The sequence below is a fragment of the Oryx dammah genome, unplaced genomic scaffold, assembly GCF_014754425.2.
Source record: "Oryx dammah isolate SB20612 unplaced genomic scaffold, SCBI_Odam_1.1 HiC_scaffold_11229, whole genome shotgun sequence".
Classification (NCBI taxonomy): Eukaryota; Metazoa; Chordata; class Mammalia; order Artiodactyla; family Bovidae; genus Oryx; species Oryx dammah.
Window position 1 is genome coordinate 3,769,411 of NW_024080622.1, and position 22,871 is coordinate 3,792,281.

The window sequence follows — 22,871 nt, forward strand, 5'->3', positions numbered from 1 at the left end:
AATATAACCAAAGATGCTTCCACTGCTCTTATCACTTAGGAAATTCCAAGGGTTTAAAGAGGTCTATGCCAGCAAACAAAACAATAAATAAGGTGAAAAGACAACCCACAGATTAAGAGAAAATATTTGCAAATGATGTGACTGACAAAGAATTAGTCTCCAAAACTTACTAACGGTTCATGATGCTTAACAGCATCAAAACAAACAATCCAATTAAAAATGGGCAGAAGACCTTAGTAGACATTTCACCAAAGAAGACATACAGATGGCCAAGAGACACATGAAAAGATGTTCAACATTGCTAGTTATTAAACAAATGCAAATCAAAACTACAATGAGGTATCACCTCACACCAGGGAGAGTGGCTATCATCAAAAAATACACAAACAATAAATGTTGGAGAGGGTATGGAGAGAAGGGAATGTTATTACACTATCAGTGGGAATGTAAATTGGTTCAGCCACTATGGAGAATAATATGGAGGTTCCTTAAAAAACTAAAAGTAGAGATATCATATGACCCTACAATCCCACTCCTGGGCATATATCAGGAGAAAAACATGATCTGAAAGAATAGATGCACCCCAGTGTTCACTGAAGCACTGTTTATAATAGCCAAGACATGGGAGCAACCTAAATGTCCATGGACAGAAGAATAAATAAAGAAAATGTGGCACATATATGCAATGCAGTATTACTCAGCCATTAAAAAGAATGAAATAAATGCTATTTGCAGCAACATGGATGGACCTAGAAATTGTCATAATGAGTGAAGTCAGTCAGACAGAGAAGGAGAAATGTCCTATGACATCCCTTATATGTGGAATGGAAAAGAAAATGATACAAATGAAATTACTTACAAAACAGAAAGAGACTCACAGACTTAGCAGCAACTGGAATTTCATCATCTCCACTAGGTTTGTTCACAGTGATGCCTCCTAAGGCCTACTTGGCTTTGCATTCCAGGATGCATTCCCTTCACATTCCCTTCCAGGTAAGGGAAGTTATACCCTTACCTCACTCAGTGTATGAATATTAAATTCAAAGTGGATCAGAGACCTAAATGTAAGGGCTGCTGTTGCTGCTGCTGCTGCTAAGTCGCTTCAGTCATGTCCGACTCTGTGCGACCCCATAGACGGAAGCCCACCAGGCTCCCCCATCCCTGGGATTCTCCAGGCAAGAACACTGGAGCAGGTTGCCATTTCCTTTTCCAATACATGAAAGTGAAAAGTGAAAGCAAAGTCACTCAGTTGTATCTGACTCTTCATGACCCCATGGACTGCAGCCTACCAGGCTCATCCATCCATGGGATTTTCCAGGCAAGAGTACTGGAGTGGGGTGCCATTGCCTTCTCTGAAATGTAAGGGCTAAAACTACTAAAATACTTAGAATAAAACATAGGTTTAAATCTTCATAACTTCAGATTTGGTAATGGATTCTTAGATATGACACTAAAAGGAAAGGGAAGAGGAAAGGAAGAAGGACACTTACCAGCAGTTCTACACACTTTAAACACAGTTAGCCAGATCTTAGTCACTAGCAAGTGACATAATGTCCTAACTCAAATGGCCATATTTATTACATGACCATGTACATAGTGAGAAATTGGAGATGCAACCACTATAGAAGAGGGAATAGATGTTGAAAGATATGAAACAGTTAGCCATATGCCATGATTTAACTCATCAGCTATCTTTTCATCAATATCTTCAGTTTCCAAGTATCCTAGTCCTCTTGCACACTCACAGACAAAACTATAATCCTACATTGATACAACTACTATTAATATCATCTCTACTGTTACAACTTGGTCCTCTGGGGAAAAAAAAAACAAACCATACAACTATGTGGTTTTTAGCACTTCTATAAATTCATTGGTTTTAACTTCAGCTGGACTTTTGACTCAACCAGGTGACAAAAATTTTTTTTAAAAAGAATATTTATAGTTCTTTGATCCATGCATGTGTGCTAACTTGCTTCAGTTGTGTCCCACTCTGCAGCTCCGGGACTGTATCTCGCCAGGCTCCTCTATACAGAACCCATGTCTCCTGCATTGGCAGCTGGGTTCTTTACCATCAGCGCCACCTGGGAAGCCACTGTTTGATCCATGTGCATGCCAAGTAGCTTCAGTCCTGTCCAACTCTGCCACCCAATGGACTGCAGACACCCAGATTCCTCTGTCCATTGATTCTCCAGGCAAGAATACTGGTATGGGTTGCTATTTCCTACTCTGTCTTTGATCCACAGCACCTTGTAAACCCTTAGATGGATTTATCACTTGAACTGCTAACATATGGTTCTGCACACTAAAGTGGTTCTCAAAATAAACATTATAAAAAAGAGGAATTGGTATTTTAAAGCAGGTGACTCAGAACATTGTCTCAGATCAAGAAAATCAAGGCTCATCAGAGGACAAATTCTAAAGAAATAATGTTACAGGGAAGAACTGACTCCATGTTGGATCTGTTTCCTTTACTTTAATCTTTGCTTCCTGTTGCTTTTGTTCATTGAAAGGATACTGTTCATACATAACGGCCTGCCTTGGGGAATGCTGTCTCTCTGTCTGAATGCCTTTGTTCAAAACCCTGTCTAACTGTAGAGGGCTACAGGAAGGAAGAAATTAACACATTCCCTTTCCGAGATGGCCATTCCAGGAGATAACTGCAAGATTAATGAAATTTTTACTTTACTTCCTCACCTCCCCCCATCTCTTTTCTATAACAGAATCTAATGTCCAGACCCTGATAAGATGGCTATTTTTAGACATTAGTCTGCCATCTTCTTGGTCAGTTGGCTTTCAGAATGAAGTTGTATTCCTTTCCTCCACGCCTCATCTCTCATTTAACTGGCCTGTCATGTGGCAAGCAGAGTGAGCACAGACTCAGTAACAATAAGACCTGGTAGTCAGAATTTTCAGAGAAGGCAATGGCACCCCACTCCAGCATTCTTGCCTGGAAAATGTCATGGACGGAGGAGCCTGGTGGGCCACAGTCCATGGGGTTGCGAAGAGTTAGACACTTGCGAAGAGTTGGACACAAGCGACTTCACTTTCACTTTTCACTTTCATGCATTGGAGAAGGAAATGGCAACCCACTCCAGTGTTCTTGCCTGGAGAATCCCAGGGACGGGGGAGCCTGGTGGGCTGCTGTCTCTGGGGTCACACAGAGTCGGACATGACTAAAGTGACTTAGCAGCAGTCAGAATTTTTTAGTCTTCTATTAATGAAAGAGTAGTTATATTAGCTTGTGTGCTGTAGTGTGCTACAAATTCTGGTTCTTTCCAGATGAAATAAATGAAGGACTGATTTAACAATGAAGAAAGAACTAATGAGATGACACTGTCCCCCAAATAGGCAAATGCTGATAACAAAAATGGTAAAAACCAAGAATTTTGAAAAAACAAAACAAAACATCATTTAGAAAGTAAATGAAAAAAAAAAAAGATGGAAAAATGCAATCCCAACTAAAATTAAATTGAGTGCTTTGAGAATACCAGTGCTGTTCTAGTGGGAAGATGCTTAAGTATTCAGGCTGTGGCTAAGAGACAAACTTAGAGAATCTAATCACCACTAATTTTGAATATATAAAACAGGGAGAAAACAGTCATGTGGCTTTTTTTCCCCCTGACACAAAATATTCCAGCTTTTATTAATTAGCATCAGGCATCTTAGAAGAGACAAAAGATGAGGTAGCAGAACTGGGAAGGCTCTCTGAATAAACACACAAAATAGAGCAGACAGGCTCAGGAAGTCATGTGAGCAGAGGAAGCCAGCATCCTCTGGGAGTGCCCCTGGACCCAGGGGTGCTCCAGGATCTGGGCCAAGGGCAGCTGCCCAGAGGGCTTGTATTTGAGCAGCTTGAAAATCAACTCCCAACTTCAGAAGGCATTGATGGGGGAACCTCACATCTACCTTGAGGATTCATTTGGAGGTCTCAGTGCATGAGGTTGTTTTGAAGCGTGGATTTCCTACCAGCAGTTCATAGCAGAGGATTCCAATGAACCACAGATGCACCTTCTTATTGTATGTTTTCCCCTCCATGTTTCTGCAGTCATGGAATTGTCTGCTCAGGCTGTCTCTACATCTTAAACTTCTCTTCATGACTTAATCTGCAGCAATCTGGTTTCTACCGTCTATGTTCCATGCAAGCTACTCTTGTCAAGAATATGAACCTCTGAGGGATGTAACATGATAAATATAATGTATAAATATATGTATATGTATATGATAAATATGTGTATATGATAAATATAATCAACACTGCTGTATATTATATATGAAAGTCATTAAGAGAGTAGGTTCTAAGAATTCTCATCACAAGAAAAAATGTTTTGTTTCTATTTATTAAAATTTGTATCTATATGAGATGGTAGATGTTCACTAGACTTACTGTGATAATCACTTCATGATGTATATAAGTCAAACCATTATGCTGTACTTCTTAAACTTATACCATGCTGTATATCAATTATATCTCAACAAGACTAGAAGAAAAAATAAACTTATAGGGAAATTTTTAAAAAAGATCTATAATCTGAGAAAAATAAAACACTGATGAAGGAAATTGAAGATGATTCAAAGAAATGGAAAGATATCCTATGCTCTTGGATTGGAAGAACTAACATTGTTAAAATGACCATAATACCCAAAGCAATCTACAGATTAAATTACCCATGACATTTTTTCACAGAACTAGAACACATAATCCTAAAACATGTGTGGAACAACAAAAGACCAAAAATTGCCAAAGCAATCCTAAGAAAAAAGAATGAAGCTGGAGGTATAACCTTCCCAGACCTCAGAGAATATTATAAAGCTACAGTAATCAGAACAACATGGCATGGCACAAATAGACATTTACCTCAATGGAACAGAATAGAGAGCCCCCAGATAAACCCATACACCTGTGATCAATTAATCTTCAACAGAAGAGGCAAGAATAAACAATAAAGAAAAGACAGCATCTTCAGCAAGCAGAGTTGGGAAAGCTGGACAGCTACATATAAATCCATGACGTCTTCACACAGTATACAAAAATAAACTCAAAGTTGCTTAAAGACATAAATGTAAGACCATATACTATAAAACTCCTAGGTGAGAACACAGGGAAAACATTCTCTGACATAAATTGTAGCAATATTTTCTTAGACCAATCTCCCAAGACCAAAGAAATAAAAGCAAAAATAAACAAATGGAATCTAATCAAACTTAAAAGCTTTTGCACAGCAAAGGAAACCATAAAATAAACCAGGAAAGACTATATGCATCCCAATGTTTATGATAGTATTATTTATAATAGCCAAGATATGGAATCAATCTAAGTGCCCATCAAGAGATGAATGTATAAAGAAGATGTATACATATACAATGGAATATTGGTTTCCCAGGTAGTGCTAGTAGTAAAGAACCCACCTGCCAATGCAAGAGTCATAAGAGATGAGTTTGATCCCTGAGCCAGGAAGATCCCCTGGAGGAGGAAATGCCAACCCACTCCAGTATTCTTGCCTGGAGAATCTCATGGACAGAGGAGCCTGGTAGACTACAGTCCATGGGGTCACAAAAAGTTGGTCTTGACTGAGCAACTTAGCACAAACAAATGAAATAATGCCATCTGCAACATGGATGTACCTCAGTTCAGTTCAGTTCAGTCACTCAGTTGTGTCCAACTCTTTGCAACCCCATGAATCGCAGCACACCAGGCCTCCCTGCCCGTCACCAACTCCCGGAGTTCACTCAGACTCACGTCCATTGAGTCCGTGATGCCATCCAGCCATCTCATCCTCGGTTGTCCCCTTCTTCTCCTGTCCCCAATCCCTCCCAGCATCAGAGTCTTTTCCAGTGAGTCAACTCTTCACATGAGGTGGCCAAAGTACTGGAGTTTCAGCTTTAGCATCAGTCCTTCCAAAGAAATCCCAGGGCTGATCTCCTTCAGAATGGACGGGTTGGATCTCCTTGCAGTCCAGGGGACTCTCAGGAGTCTTGTCCAACACCACAGTTCAAAAGCATCAGTTCTTCGGCGCTCAGCCTTCTTCACAGTCCAACTCTCACATCCATACATGACCACAGGAAAAACCATAGCCTTGACTAGACTAAAGGTTATCATACTGGGTGAAGTCAGTCAGATTGAGAAAGACAAATATATGGTATCACTTACATGTGAAATCTAAAAAATAATACAAATGAACCTATATACAGAACAGAAACAGAGTCAAGCACAGAAAACAAACATGGTTACCAAAGGAGGAAGTTAGCAGGGAGGATGGATCACTTAGGAATATGGGATTAAGAGATACACATTATTATATATAAAAAATAAGAATTTACTGTATAGCACAGGGAACTATATTCGGTATCTTATAATAACCTATAATGGGAAAGAATCTGAAAAAATATACATATAGCTGAATCATTTTGGTATATATCTGAAACTAACACAATATTTTAAATCAACTATACTTGTCAACAAAGCTCAGTCTAGTTAAGGCTACGGTTTTTCCAGTGGTCATGTCTGGATGTGAGAATTGGACTATAAAGAGGGCTGAGCACAGAAAAATTGATGCTTTTGAACTGTGGTGTTGGAGAAGACTCTTGAGAGTCCCTTGGACTGCAGGGAGATCCAACCAGTCCATCCTCAGGGAAATCGGTCCTGGGTGTTCATTGGAAGGACGGATGTTAAAGTTGAAACTCCAGTATTTCGGCCACCTGATGTAAAGAGTTGACTCATTTGAAAAGACCCCGATGTTGGGAAAGATTGAAAGCAGGAGGAGAAGTGGATGACAGAGGATGAGATGGTTGATGGCATCACCGACTCAATGAACATGAGTTTGGGCAAGCTCTGGGAGTTGGTGATGGACAGGGAGGCCTGGTGCTATGGTTCATGGGTTGCAAAGAGTCAGACACGACTGAGCGACTGAACTGAACTGAACTGATACTTCAATTAAAAAAAATAAAATAAAGTGTATTACACTCCCTCCCACCAAAAAAAGAGAAAGAAATTAAAGAAAAAAAAAAGAGTACTTACCTTCGTGTTGCCAAATTCAGTAACATTTCTGTGTACACATCTTATTTGACTCCACATCTTACTTGACCTTGATCTCTCAATGGCATTGACTTGGTCCTTATTTTTTCACACTTCAAACCTTCTCTTTTGTTCCTTTCAAATCTTTCTCTCCTGATTTTCCTCCTACCACACTGAGTGGTCCCCTCTCTGCAGGCTTTTCCTCTTCCAACTCAACATTTACTAGGGGTTCCTTAGGGATAGGTCCTGGGTCCCTTCTCTTCTCTATTTACATTCTTTAACTAGGTAATACGATTCATTTTCTTTGCTTTAAATACCATTTAATACTAGTGATTTTTCAGAGGAGAATTTTTTGTATCTCCCAAGAAGTCTTTCTTAAATCTGGTCTTACATCCAATTATCTACTAAATATTTCTATTCAAATGTCTCAAAAGTGTCTTGAACTTAATATGTCCAAAGTAGAGCTCTTAATCTCCAGCAACTCCCCTGCCCCAGCCTTCCAATCTAACTAATGCAAACCATTGTCCTGACTGCCCAAGTCAGGAAATTAGAATTTATTAATGGTTCCTTTTTCTCCTTTCTCCATCCTATATCTAATTTCCAACCAAGTTTTGAGACTTTTTCAGTCCCCTCTCCCAGTGTATTCTGAATGCATCCACTTCTTTTTTCTACTGCCACCACCTTAATTCAGGCCACCATTTTGTTTCCTCTGGGACAATTGCAACAGCTTCCTAACTAGTGATCCTACTTCTATCTTTTGATACCTCCAAACTTTTTTGTGCATAGTAGTGATATTCTTAAGATACAAATCAAATAATTTCATTCCTGGCTGAATAACCAATAATATCCCCCTGCATTGAGACTAAAACCCAAATTTCTTATTCTCTCTTTTTTTTTTTTTTGACTGTTAGGCAAAGGAAAGCTTCTGAACAGATTTGGGATCTCTGTATAAATTCTGAGGCCACCAAAAACCAAGAGAAAAGAACATATGTTAACAAAAAGAAGCAATTAAGGAATTCTACTCAAATCTTGAAGAGTTGTGAAATGAAAGTCGCTCAGTCGTGTCCAACTCTTTGCAACACCTTGGACTATACAGTCCATGGAATTCTCCAGGCAGAACATTGGAGTGGGTAGCCTTTCCCTTCTTCAGGGCATCTTCCCAACCCAGGGACTGAACTGCAGTATCCTGCATTGCAGGCAGATTCTTTACCAGCTGAGCCACAAAGGAAGCCCAAGAATACTAGAGTGGGTAGCCTATCCTTTCTCCAGCAGATATTCCCGACCCAGCAATTGAATAGGAGTCTCCTGCATTGCAGGTGGATTCTTTACCAGCTGAGCTACCAGGGAAGCCCTGAAGAGTTGCCTTAGGCACAAATGATATTTGTCTTCAGTGTTCCTAGCCTCCTCCTTTTCAACCATTCTGTTCCTTCTTTGGTGTAACTATCAGAATCAGGGGGAAAAAAGCAATTATAACTGTAAGTTTAGTAACTTTTTGCATTTTTAAAAAATGTACTTCTAATTATGAGATAATAGACTTCTTTTTTTATTACCAAAGAAGTTTCAGACATCATTGAGGGGGATTAGAAAGAAGGGCAGAGGGTTTAAAAAGTCCTTTCTGGGAGTCTCAAAAATCATAACTCATAATCCATCAGCTCTTCTGACTTTAAGGCTGATTCAGCTGTGTTAAGTCACTTCCGTTGTGTCTGACTTTTTATGACTCTGTGGACTGTGGCCTGTCAGTCTCCTCTGTCCGTGGGATTCTCCAGGCAAGAATACTGGAGTGGGTTGCTGTGTTCTTCTCTAGCGGATCTTGTCAACTCAGGGATTGCACCCACGTGTCTCATGTCCACCTGCATCGGCAGATGGGTTCTTTACCACTAGTGCCACCTGGGAAGCCCAGGTTCAGTTAGTAGGGCTATTTAACAAATTTTCTAGTTCATGTTGAGAAGCTAAACGGAACTATCTTGTCTCTTCTTGTTTCTGTGATGTGAAACTTACTTCCCTTGGAAAATTTTTACTCTGTGAACATTTATACTTTGAAACACTAGACTCTGTTTTTCTAATTGAGATATAATTGACATAGAACACTGTATTAGTTTCAGGTGGGTAACAGCCAAACTCCCTATCCTAACCTGCAAGGTAGGCGTGATTTCCGGGTATGTTCCAGTGTTGCCTGTCTCTCTAGCATAGTCTTAAACCATGTCCCCTTTGCTTAATCAACTTCAGCCTGATTTTTATTCTTTGCCCTCACCAAGTTATTTTGTGCCTTAGATTTTTACACATGCTGTTCCCACTCCCTGGAAAGGTCTTCCCCTGCATTTTCCGTATCTAATTCCTTCATGTTCCATAAAATCACTTCTTCAGAGAGATCTCCATTGATTATCCTGTTATTTATTTTTTCTATCTCAATTTTATCCTTATATGTATGCTCAGTCGTGTCTGACTCTTTGTGACCGCATGGACTGTAGCCCCCCAGGCTCCTCTTGTCCATGGAATTTTCCAAGCAAGAACACAGGAGTGAGTGGATTGCCATTTCCTCCTTTAGAGGATCTTCCTGACCCAGGGATCACACCCTTGTCTCCTGTATTGGCAGGCGGATTCTTTACCACTGTGCCACCTGGGAAACTCCAATTTTATCCTTATTTTCTTCAAAAATTTAAAGAAACAAGCACACATATGCTGCTTGAAAGCAGAAAGTGTTAGTTGCTCAGTTGTGTCCAACTCTTTGTGTCAGTATGGACTGTATAACCCACCAGGCTCCTCTGTCCATGGAATTCTCCAGGTAAGAATACTGGAGTGGGTTGCCATTCTCTTTTCCAGGGCATCTTCCCGACCCAGGGATTGAATCTGGGTCTCCGGCATTGCAGGCAAATTCTTTACTGTCTGAGCCATCAGGGAAGCCCATATGCTGCATATTAGGTATCAAATACTATTCTATTCACAGCAATCTCACTAGTTGATTAATTTATTATTCCCTCTTTAAGGATGAGGCAACTGAGGCACAATAATGAGTAAGTGGCGAATTTGGGTTTTGCCCCAAGCCAACCAGCTTGTGCTCTTAACCATTTATGCTGTATTCTGCCTGTCGATAGGGGAAGGCAATGACAACCCACTCCAGTACTCTTGCTTGGAAAATCCCATGGACGAAGGAGCCTGGGTAGGCTGCAGTCCATGGGGTTGCTAAGAGTCTGACACGACTGAGCAACTTTCACTTTCACTTTTCACTTTCATGCATTGGAGCAGGAAATGGCAACCCACTCCAGTGTTCTTGCCTGGAGAACCCCAGAGACGGGGGAGCCTGGTGGGCTGCCATCTATGGGGTCTCAGAGTCGGACACGACTGAAGTGACTTAGCAGCAGCAGCCTGTCAATGTCAAAATTAGGAATTATTGTATTAATTTCCTTTTTTGTTATTGCTGTTTTTTTATTTATGTTATTCTATCTCTGTCCCTCCCAGAACATAAACTCCGTGAGTCATGGATATTTGAGCATTGACATCTTATTGGTCATTGATTTCACAAGGCTTAACTGTTGTACCTTGGACACAATGAGTACTTAATAAACATTGGTTTAATCACTGAATGAATGAATGAGAGCAAGAGAAAACAATATTCATGCTGACAAAGTTGGTGAAAGGTTGGTTTGAGGTGGTGGTGGTGGCAGTTTAATTGCAAAGTCATGCCAGGCTCCTCTGTCCATGGGATTTCCCAAGAAAAATACTGGAGTGGGCTGCCATTTCCTTCTCCAGGGGGTCTTCCCGACCCAGGGATCAAAACCATGTCTCCTGTTTGGCAGGCAGATTCTTTGCCACTGAGCCACCTGGGAAGCTCTGGTTTGAGGTACTAGACCACAAAAACACAACTTTTAAAAATATATTTGTTAGAAAGTATCATAAATGATTGAAGGCTGCAAAGATAAATATGAGGGAACTGTGCTTCTACAAATGATTTAAGAAATTATTTTCTGGGTACGTGACATTGATTTATATATACATATATATATGTATGCATGTATATATTATATGGGAGACAGAAATGGTAACCCACTCCAGTATTCTTGCCTGGAAAATCCCATGGATGGAGGAGCCTGGTAGGCTACAGTCCATGGGGTCGCAAAGAGTCGGACATGACTGAGCGACTTCACTTTCTTTCACTATGACACATATATGAATAAAGAGAGAAAAATATAACTGCAATACTGGAAGAGTATGATGTATAAGGAAATGCTTACTTTTTTCAAGTTAAATACTGACTTAGAAAGGATAAAAGTTGTAATCAAATCTTAAACTATTAAACTAGTGTACATGTCTTAATGAAGCCAGGCTGAATATATTAACAAAACTGTATCAGTCAGGAAAATGGGGCATAGGCAATGGGTGGCAATGGAAACTTAGGAAAGTTACAGAAGAAGACTCCATTCTTTGTTCTGTCCAGAGGAAAAAGAGACACAGCAATCTACTCCAAGTGTTTTGATCCCTTTGAAGAGCTGTGCTTATACTTTGGGAAGAAGGCAGTTTAGCTAACTGCAATTACAGGCTTCCTCTCCTCTTCTTCAGCAGTTCATGGTCATTCATCATTGTCATGGAGACTGGGCTCTACAGGAGCACATGGGGTGGGGATGGGCTTCTTAACTGCAGTGAGATCAAGAGTGCGAAGCTGGAATAGAATTTATGGTGATCCAAACCCAAAACAAATTCATGTGTTTTCTTTTTCCTTTCCCTTCCCTTTCCTCCTCTCCCCTCTCCTTCCCTTGCCTTCTCTTCTCTTTCTTGATCAGATAATCACAAGAGAATATCTCGTTGTAACTGTGAGCATGTGGAAGGAATCTCTTGTTTTGGTCTATTTTTGAAGAATCACATCCAGAGAACCTGTTAGTCATGGCTTTATAAGGACATTGTCATTTGCTCCTCCTCCCACACCATCAACCACTGTCTTTTTCCCCTTCACCTTGTACACAACGACGGGAGAGTCCTGCTTAAAGAGCAGCATGTGTGTGTGTGTGTGTGTGTGTGTGTATTTGAACACCTCTTGGCCACTTAGAAACAACTCTGCAGTAAGTGTCACCAGGAGAGAGGGAAGAAACTGGTCAGGTCCTTGATCTATTGACTCCATAGCCTATTGCATGCTAAGTCACTTCAATCAAGTACGACTCTTTTCAACCATAAGGACTGTAGCCTGCCAGGCTCCTCTGTCCATGGAATTTTCCAGGCAAGAATATTGGATTGGGTTGCCGTTCATTCTCCAGGGAATCTTCCTGACCCAGGTATCGAACCCAAGTCTTTTATTGCCATATCTCCTGCACTGGCAGGCAGGTTCTTTACCACTAGCTCCACCTGGGAAGCGCCTCCACAATCTACTGCTGCTGCTGCTGCTAAGTCGCTTCAGTCGTGTCCGACTCTGTGTGACCCCATAGACGGCAGCCCACCAGGCTCCCCCGTCCCTGGGATTCTCCAGGCAAGAGTACTGGAGTGGGTTGCCATTTCCTTCTCCAGTGCATCAAAGTGAAAAGTGAAAGTGAAAGTTGCTCAGTCGTGTCTGACTCTTAGCGACCCCATGGACTGCAGCCCACCAGGCTCCTCCGTCCATTGGATTTTCCAGGCAAGAGTACTGGGGTGGGGTGCCTAGTTACACAGAAATAGCTCATTTTCTGTTCCTATTGCTGCCTTTCTTCTTGGTTGTTCTCAATTCCCATTTCTTTATTCTTTATTCTCTTTCACTCTGACCTTGCCTTCATTTCCTTTTGTGACTCTTCATTATCACTCTTCATGTTGATTACAGTGGTCATTTTATGAGCATGTAATATATAGTTTTTGGTTTTGCATTAGTAATGAGTGAAGGTGAATAAACATAATGATTCAGGTTACAGCTCTAGAGTTATGATTAAATTTTGGCTTCATCAGTTAAGAGTTGCCTGACTTTGGGCAAATCACTCAAATTCCCTGTGCCTTTCTTTCATCACCTGTGAATTGTAATGGTCCAGACCTCAGAGTTGCTGTTAGGATGGGAGAGATTGCATGTACCATACTTAGAAGAATGCTTCGCACATGGTCTCCAGAACTATTAGCTCTTTTTAAGACTATTTATTGTAGGGTACTGTTGATACTATATAGAGGGAATTTCATGCAGTTTTCCTTTATTGAAGAATCTGTGAAGTATAACTACTGGGGCAAGAAATAATAGTACCCAGAGGCCTACATTATAGATCTTTTTCTAAGCAGTGATGTGATAAACTGGACACAGAAAGCTTGGGTGAGGGCAAACACTCTTTAGCAAAGGCTGTCCTGAGACAGGAAGGTTATTTGGAGAGAGGAGAGGTGAAGGATAGGGAAAGGAGCGGGCAGAAGGGCAGACGAAGGAGGCGGAAGGGGCGGAAGCAGGAACCTTGTGTGTGTGTGTCTGTGTGTGTGTCAGGGGGCGGGGGGCTCCTAGAAGGCTTTGGAAGCACAGCGTTTGGGTGTAGAAGACCGGGAAGGGTGCTGCGAGACCAGGGGGTCTGAAAGAGAATGCTCGGGCTCCGGGCACGAGCGTGCTAGTTACCGTTTGCTTCTCTTTGAGGAAGGCACCGATTCCAGGCAGCTTCCTGAGCTTGGGCTCACGTCTCAGCGAGAGCCAGGCGCCTAAGCCACCCTCCGGGGCCTCGACACCCATCCGGCGGCCAGCCGGGCGGGCAGGGCCAGGCGGGGCTGGGGTCCCACCCCGCACGCGTCCAGCCTTCCCAGCCTCAGCCCCCCGCACCCGCGGTGCGGACCGGCGGGAGGCGCCTCCGGAGGTTTCCGTCTGGTCCCTCCCCCTCCCCCCGCGCCGACTCCGTCCGCCTCCCCGCCTCCCGCTCGGAGCCCCGGCCAGCGCGCAGGGAGGGAGCGGGCCGACGCTGCATCATTCCGCACCGGCTGCGGCGCGGCCGGAGGGAGCAGGTGGAGCGGGCGGGCGCGGCGAGCCGGAGCGCGGGACCTGGGGAGACTGCAGTGACGCTGCCCCGAGACATGGCGGCCGCGCGCCTCTGAATAAGCAGAATCGGAGCCCCTTGCCGCCCCCGGCCGCCGCAGCTGGGCCATGCCGCACCGCTGCTGACCGCAGGCAGGGTCCGGCCCGGAGGACACATGCCGCAGCAGCTGCCACCTCGCCGTTGATCCTCTCCCCTGCATTCTCCATGTTGCGTTTCTCGCCAGGTTCTCGGGCAGTGTAGCTGCGGCTGCCGGAGAGGCAATTCTTTTCCCGTTTTCATCCTTCCCTCTTTAGTTCCTTCTCCCTTCCCCTGCCTGCTTTGCATCCATCTCCTCCACCCGGTTACCCCCTCCTACCTCCATCCGCCGGGGCTATGGCCGCGGAAGAGGTATTGCAGACTGTGGACCATTATAAGACCGAGATAGAGAGGCTGACCAAGGAGCTCACGGAGACCACCCACGAAAAGATCCAGGCGGCCGAATACGGACTGGTGGTACTGGAAGAGAAGCTGACCCTCAAACAGCAGTATGATGAGCTGGAGGCTGAATACGACAGCCTCAAACAGGAGTTGGAGCAGCTGAAAGAGGTGAGTTGCCTGTCACCTCTTGCCCGCTCGGCCTGGTCCCCCCACCCTCGGCGCCCACTCATCATTTATAAAGTAGTCGGGAAGCTTACTATTGAAAGGACTGTTTCTTCACTTAGAACCCTTGTAGATAAGAGAAGGTTGAAAGAGTCCATTGTTTTACCCCCAAGAGGGAAATTGCCCAGGAAATGAATGTATAATCTGGAATTTGGAGGCGATGGCTGTTTGGCCTGTGGGGGAGGGAGATTCGTAAGAGTCCTCAAGTCTCAGCACTCAGAGGCGACATTCAGCCGGGTCGGAATGCATAAATCAAACTTCTCAAAACTGCTGTTACATCAAGCTCAGGTTTCAGTGACAATCCCATAATCCACAAAGGCTTTGTGTAGGTTTGTGTTGAGGAGCCACAGTTTCAAAGGATGTAGAACCTCAGCCTTCTGCTGAATGTAACCACTCCTTGATAAGATTGAAAACTGTTATTAAGAGAATTCCCCGCCAATCCCATTTGAAAAAGAGTGAGCACTCTTCTTTCTCCTTGGCTTTAGTTATTCTTGTCTGGCTGCAGGAGAAAAACAACTTTACTGCTGGGGATTGCTGCTGCCTCAATTTCCCCTCTGAGTGAGGATGGGCCATGCCCAAAGTCTTATAAGGTCACCCTGACCAGGGAAAATTAACTCCCCTACAGATGGTCTGAAAGAATGGCATATATCAAATGCATGAGCAGCGGGGCATTTCAAATAAGGCTCTTCTGTTTTAAATGACTCTATATATAAAACCAGAATGTCACAAATGGACCATGTATATATAACAGTTGTCCTCTTTAATCTTTTAGTATTGGCTTCTTTTAAAGACAGCTAATGTTTGGAAAAAAATATGTAGTGAATATACTTTGATTTCTTAACAAAAGACTACAGGAATATACATATTGTTGAAGAAATTCAGTCTGTTTTACCCAATTCCTGAGGTACTATGTGTAGCATAAATGAAAATGTACACACTGCTTTTCTGTGTGGCACGTCTTTATTTTTATGTGCCCATTGGCATTTAAAATGTTAATTCTAATCTGGTATATAATGTTAATCGTACATGTTTTTCTTATAATGTACTCAAACAGTTTCTCAGGGGCTGTCTTGTTTCATAAGCATGATCTATGACATATCTAATCAACCTGCCTTCTAATTTAATACATAATATGGAAAACATTTATACTTTCAGATATATATTATTTTTATTCTTATGCCTAAATGTCAAAAAATAAACATATGGTAAAAACCGCAATTGGAAATCTGATTTTTTGTGTGTTAGGCTGTAAATTTCTAGTTTATGTTCTTTTGGTTTTGTCTTTTGTTTTTGTTTTTACCAAGTATGTGTCTGTTCTTAACTACAACTAGATTTAATGGTATTTTCCAACTTATATTAGGTCTTTACCTGACACGTTTAAATTCAATAATGCTAAACCTGGTGAAGTCAGGAAACAGGATGGTGATTGTAATTTTCAGAGGTGTTTTGATGTTGTCTACACTTATCAACACTGTTTTACCAAGACAAGGAAGTACAAACCAGGCAATTTTAAGCCATCACCTCTTTGATAAAGATGGTAGATTTAATTTAATGAAATGGAATACAACTGTTAACTAGCTTTCCTGCTTGATTCAAATAACCCTACTAGGGTTTTTCTGTGTCATTGCATTCACCATATATAGTAAACTTTAATGCAATTGTCTTTTGCCTTTACTAGACCGTGTGTTCTCTAGGCAAGGAATCTGTCTTAATTAATATTGCATCCAAAGTCTTTAACACAAAGCCCACCACATAGTGAGCATACAGTAAATACTTTATGAAAGAATAAATTTATACTGGAAGAATATATACTTTATCAAGCATTCACCAGTCCATATTGGTTAGTGTCAGAGAAGGACTAAGAAAATGAGGAAGTATACGAAGTGACTAGTGTTAAAAGCTACTTGTATTACTTCCATCAGCATCATAGGAAAAATGAGAAAAAATGTTTTATAAGAACAGTGTGACATTTTTCTTAATATAGAATAATGCAAATACCAATTACAATTTTTTTTCCTACAAAAATTGAGGTGTACTTTGTTCTGTATATCAGGAGATTAACAAAACTTTATCAAAATTATTTTCAGCAAATGATACTTGTTTACATGTGTATTTTGAGTTTGCATTTAGCATAAATGTAATTGAAAGTTCCCAGTGAACTGGCTTATACAATTATATAAAAGTGTATTTTAGGGTAATAAAATTAATCATTATATTTGATAGTGAGACCTGTTATTTTGACCCTTTAAACATGATGTATCCTTTAGGTGGGAGTATTATTTAAATGAGCTAAATCAGTCTCAATAATATTTCCTATGTGAAAAGTAAATATAAAATAATTGTGGAAACTAAAATATTGCAGTGATATCACATAGAAGCCATTTTTGAAAAACACATTTTGTTAGTGCTCTAATTTCTCAAAAGGAAGTTTTTGTTCGTTTGAAGGAATATATAGGAAATGATGTTGCTGCACTAAACTATAAAGCCAAGTATAAAATCTTTGGTTTATTTCCAAGCTGTTTCAACAGATATAATCTATTTAAAAGTAACTGGACCAGTCAACAGAAAAATACTGCACTGAGTTCAAGTTGGACATTAGTAATTTGCAGTGTCGTGGCATGCCTCCGTCCCTACAGGCCATGTTGTTTTCTAGAGTCAGCGCCCCCCTTTCCCAGGCTGGGTACAGTTCTGACTGTAATGCAAGTGAGCAGTATCGCTGAAGATGGGCAGAATCAAGGCGATTAATTCATTAATTGTTATCTAGTTACGTTCTTTCCTAAGCCTGGAATGCTCTTTGTCTTGGCTTCATAACATTAGGGCTCTGCCCTGTGCCCACGTGACTTGTAATTACAAAAGAACATACTTGAAGAAAAAAAAGTACTAATGCTGTGAAAAAAGAATGACTTCTGACATCATCATACTGCTCTCCTTTTCATTATCTTTGGAGAGCTGGACAAAATACATGTCCACTAAAATACTTGACCATGGCTTTATGATTTCACAGATAATGCTTGCTTTTCAGTGGCCTGAGGGCCTGGCTGGTTGTAATTTTGGGATGTGTGTAAATGAGCACTGTGCCTGTCACCCAGGCCAAAATAGTATCTGAAGAAGAGTCATGGTTCTAAAATAATTTGAAAGTTAAACATTCATTAAAAAAAAAACCCTAAAATTTAACTTTAAGAGTTTTGTTTGTTGGCTTTAAAAATGTTTAAAATCTACAGAAGATTTTTTTTTTAATGTAGAGAAGTTTTAAAAGATCCTCTTCGAAAGGAATGATTCAGCATTCCTGGTAGCATTTTAGAAAACATCCATGTGACAACTTTAGAAAAGTTTTGCAGCTAGGTTACAGTGCACTCTCTACTAAGAATCTTTACCTCATTTCCTCGTTTTGTCAGCCTGACACTAAGGGTAGATACCCCGTGCTGAGCGAGCACTTTGAGGACACAGAGCAGCTTTTCCTCTTATAGCCAACTTGATGCTTTTTCAGGATTCTAATTAAATCGTCCAAGAAATAAACACTGAACTTACATGTTTTTCGAGATTGTCATATTAGGGACGTGACGAAAGTCATTTAAGTACCTGAGTTCATCTGTAAACAGAACTCATTTTTCCCCCTCTTATGGTTAGAAAGATTGTCAGTTTCTCTTCTCTTTGTAAATTCTAAATCATAAAATCATATGGGGGGAAAAACCCAGATTTATTTTCCAGTCTATGAAGAAACATAGAGAAAGTATTTAATTTGTTTATCTAAGCTAGTAGTTTTATTGTTTTTAAAGAAGAAATGTTATACTTACTGTTGCATTTATTATCAAGTTAATGAAAACATCTAAAGTATGTGGACTTATACTTTTGGAAAGCAACCTCAACAAGCGAACATAACCACACTTTCAATCATATTTCTTCTTCTTTTTTATTTTACCTAGTTTCTCTGACTTGTGGGCTTCCCTTGTAGCTCACCTGGTAAAGAATCCTGTAATGTGGGAGACCTGGCTTCTATCCCTGGGTTGGGAAGAGCCCCTGAAGAAGGGAAAGGCTACCCACTCCAGTATTCTGGCCTGGAGAATTCCATGGACTGTATAGTCCATGGGGTTGCAAAGAGTCGGACACGACTGAGCAACTTTCACTTTTTCTCTAACTTGCACCATTTTTTTCTTTTTATTTCAACTTAAAATTTCATCTCTAGTGAAGGTATTTCTCAGATACCACTTAGCAAAATTTTATCATCTCTCATCACATTAATTATATTTTCATGAACATGTACAGCAGCCATGATTTGAAGATGGTTTTCAAAATTTAATACTTACAAATATTCTCCCCGTCTTCCCCTTAAATATGCTTGTACTGTATGGATGTTGCATTCCAAATTTGAAAATACGATAATTAGCTTGCATGTTGAAATACATAGTAAAGGACTTTCCCACACCTAAGATATTACCTGTAAACATGGCTTTGAAGGAGAGGAGGGTATAAAGAGGTGCAGAGTCTGACTGTTAAATAATTCATTATGCTGAAGGAGAAGTGGCAGAAAATGAAATTGGGAAAGTATCAGTGACTGTATTTTGTCTTGGAGATGGGGAACCATTAAAAGGAAATGAAAGGAAACAGTAACTGTTCGGTGCCTTACATCTTATTTAATCTTCAAAGTAACTCAGAGGTTTATTGCCTTTTTTTTTAACAGATAAGAAAATAATTAAAGTAATAAAGACTTGAACTATGTATACAGCCCCATTTAAGACTAGGCACTTTGCATGCCTTATCTGTAATTCTTATAGCAATCCTTTTACAAGATAGATATGGCTGCTGCTGCTGCTAAGTCACTTCAGTCGTGTCCAACTCTGTGCGACCCCATAGACAGCAGCCCACCAGGCTCCTCCGTCCCTGGGATTCTCCAGGCAAGAACACTGGAGTGGGTTGCCATTTCCTTCTTCAATGCATGAAATGTGGAAAGTGAAAGGGAAGTCGCTCAGTCGTGCATGACTCCCAGCGACCCCATGGACTGCAGCCTACTAGGCTCCTCTGTCCATGGGATTTTCCAGGCAAAAGCATTGGCGTGGGGTGCCATTGCCTTCTCCATAGATATGGCTTGCATCATACAAAAGAGAAAACCTAGTCTTTGGGAAGCTAGGGGTCCTTCCCAAGGCCACAAAGTGAAGTGGTGAAACCTGGTTCAGGAAGAAACCACTTTCTTTGCACTTATTACCTGGGAGGCTCCAACACCTGAGTCAGCATGTGGTTAAGAAGGTCATGGTGTTGGTCACAGAGGGTGGATTGGAACTGCAGAGGCAGTAGGGGTAGTGGTGTGAGGGGGGACAAACCTGAGGGCTGTTAAGGGGGTGTAGGGTGGAAGGTGGTGTTGGATGTGACTGGTTGTGGAAAGTGAAGAAGAGAGTAGGTGTGAGAATACCAGGATGGATTAGAAGGTGGTTTCATTCACAAAGGAAGGTTCTAGGGGGAAAGTTTTAGAGGGCAAAGTTGGTGCCTGAGTTATATGAGTTTTTAAAATTCATGTTTTCCTTGAGGGGAGGCATAAGTTGCTTGATAAATTAAAATACTCAACTCTTAGTTTAATAAAACAAATGAATAATTTGTGCAGTTGGTTGTCATTTTATTCAGTCCTAATTTCCAGAATATGGAATATACAAATAATTTAACAATGTTTTCACCAGTTACTCTTATTGCATTCTGAATTAGGAGATGTGCCAACTCATAAACAGTGGGCAAGAAGCTGGGCTGGCCCAGGGAGGAAAACCAGCCCTGGCAGACCTCGTGGGTTAGGGGTGGTAGGAGCAACAGTACCCCAACCCTCACTGACTGAGTGCATTAGCACTTTTTCTTTTTTTGGCCACAAGAGTTTGACTGCTCTTTAAAAATTATAGTTGTATAATTATGACCATTTGTGGCAATGATCCTAGTCAAGTAAAAGTGTAGACAGTTAAGTAGTTTCCTTTTCCTTTCCTCCCAGTTCTGTCTCTGTGTTAGCACTTGAGTATTTTTTTATACTTGTTTTAAATATCTTTAAACATGTGAATCCATATGCAAGTTTTTTGTTGTTCTTTTGTTTTTATTAAAATGGAATAATGTCGTACATATTACTTTGTAACCTGACATTTAAATTTAATAGCATATCCTTTTAAAATGAAGTATTTCTAGGGCAGGACTGTATTTTTAAGGCACTGATGTCTCAAGTGTGAAGCAAACGGGACCGATTCGGGAAGAAAACCAGAGAGCCTCAGGGAGTGTGGTTGGCACTGGAGGCTGGAGGGGTGGAGAGGTGACCAGAGTTGGCCCTAAGGATAGCCTGGGTGGTCTCTGAGAGAGAAAACGTGTGTGTGTGTGTGTCATAGAAACTGGTGGAATTTGTTGGGTTGCCCTATGACAGGCCTGTGTGATAATACCAAGGGAAATGATGGAAAGTTTTCTGGGTGAATCAGCAGTGATTTTGATTCCTTGTCTTCCTGGTTGGTGTTGGAGCTACATGGATCACCATAATAGGTGGCTGGTGTCCAGGGCCAGCAAGAGCTGGTCCTGCCTCCTGCAGGATGGCACATCCTGTCCATGCCGGGTCCTGGGGAGAAGCCAAGATGATGCAGAAGCAACTGGGACTCATTACGTGATCCCATCTTTGCCCTGTAATACTTGAGGGTTTTTTTGCTTTTAACTTTTCAGAAAAAATTTTTTATTATAATACTACATTGGTTATAATTATAAATATAATTTACTTTTATTGAAGACAATAAAGTACACAAAAGTATGAAGAAAATTAAAACCATCCATAATTTTTATTGGCCTAGTATTTTATAATCTACATTGTCAACTATTTTACATTTTATACCAACTGGATTTTTTTTTCTTTAGATTGTCCATTACTTCTTTTTTTAAAAAACACAGGTTTCATCAGAGGCATGTCCATTACTTCTTGTTCTATTTCACTAATTCATTTAAAAATTTTTACTCAGTGGCTACTATGTTGGCGGCACTGTGCTGCTTTCTGAAGATAGCAAGATGGGACTCCCTGAATGAAGCTTATGGGGAGAGAGTCAGCAAGCACACACGCACGTCAGATGTGAGAAGTGCCATGAGTCAAGAGATGAAGGCTTGCTGGGGAAAACATGATCAGGAAAAACCTCTCCCAGGGACGACATCTGAGCCCAGATCTGAGTGATTAGAATAAGCCAGTCAGGTAGAGATTGAGGGAAGTGAATTTTAGGAAAAGGGACAAGTACAAAGATTGTGGAACTCTGCTGGTAGTTGTTAGGGGAAATGGTGGGTCATTGTGCCCTGTAAAATCAGCCGTTCATATAAAGAAGATGTGGTACAATGGAATACTACTTCGCCATAAAAAGGATGAAAAATTTTGCTGTTTGCAACAACATGGATGGACCTGAAGGGTATTATGCTTAGTGAAATGTCAGACAGAGATGGGACTTCCCTGGTGGTCCAGTGGTTAAGACTTTGCTCTTCCACTTCAGGGGGCTTGGGTTCAATCCCTGGTCAGGGAACTAAGATCTCGCATGCCACCTGGCATGGCCAAAAAAAAAAAAAGAGGAAGACAAAGACTGAGTGTTATCACATACGTGTGCATGCTTAGTCACTTCAGTCATGTCTGACTCTTTGTGACTCTATGGACTGTAGCCCATAGGTTCCTCTGTCCATGAGATTCTCTAGGCAAGAATACTGGAGCAGGTTGCCATGCCCTCCTCCAGGAGATTTTCCCGACCCAGGGATCAAACCTGCATCTCCTATGGCTCCTGCATTGCACGCAGATTCTTTATCACTAAGCTACCTGGGAAGCCCATTATCACTTGTATATGGGATCTAAAAAATAAATGAATGAATGTATCAAAACAGAAACAAGCTCCCAGATATAGAAAACAAACTAGGGGTTACCAGTGCAGAGGGGCAAGACAAGAATAGGGGATTAAGAAATACAGACTATTGTGTATTAAATAAATAAGCTACAAGAATATATTGTACAACATAGGGACTATAGCCAATATTTTATAAAAACTTTAAGTGGAGTATAATATATAAAAATTTTGATTCATTATGTTATACATCTGATAACTGATATAATATTGTAAATCAATGATACCTCAGTAAAACAAGGAAAATTAGAAACATTCATTTGAAAAATGACCATCTATAACGTAGTATATTGTCTTTAGATTCTTCATATAAGATTTTGGAGCTCAACATTGGAAGTGTTTGTACAGAGCCTGGATACCCGCTGTGGTCTTCTTTTTGAAGAGGTGACAGACTACTCACTAGGATCA

General features: G+C 41.0%; 1 protein-coding gene across 4 annotated transcripts in view; it reads left to right on the forward strand.

Annotated features, from left to right (window-relative positions):
* Positions 1 to 13,841: 13,841 nt before the first annotated feature.
* The window catches only part of LOC120861156 (protein bicaudal D homolog 1), a 252,396-nt gene continuing 243,366 nt past the window's right edge, over positions 13,842 to 22,871 (forward strand). For all 4 annotated transcript variants that reach the window (XM_040236802.1, XM_040236803.1, XM_040236804.1 and 1 more), the window contains exon 1: positions 13,842 to 14,544. In XM_040236802.1, coding sequence (XP_040092736.1) covers positions 14,332 to 14,544 — 213 coding nt within the window. In that variant the 5' untranslated portion in view covers positions 13,842 to 14,331. The remainder of the gene's footprint in view (positions 14,545 to 22,871) is intronic.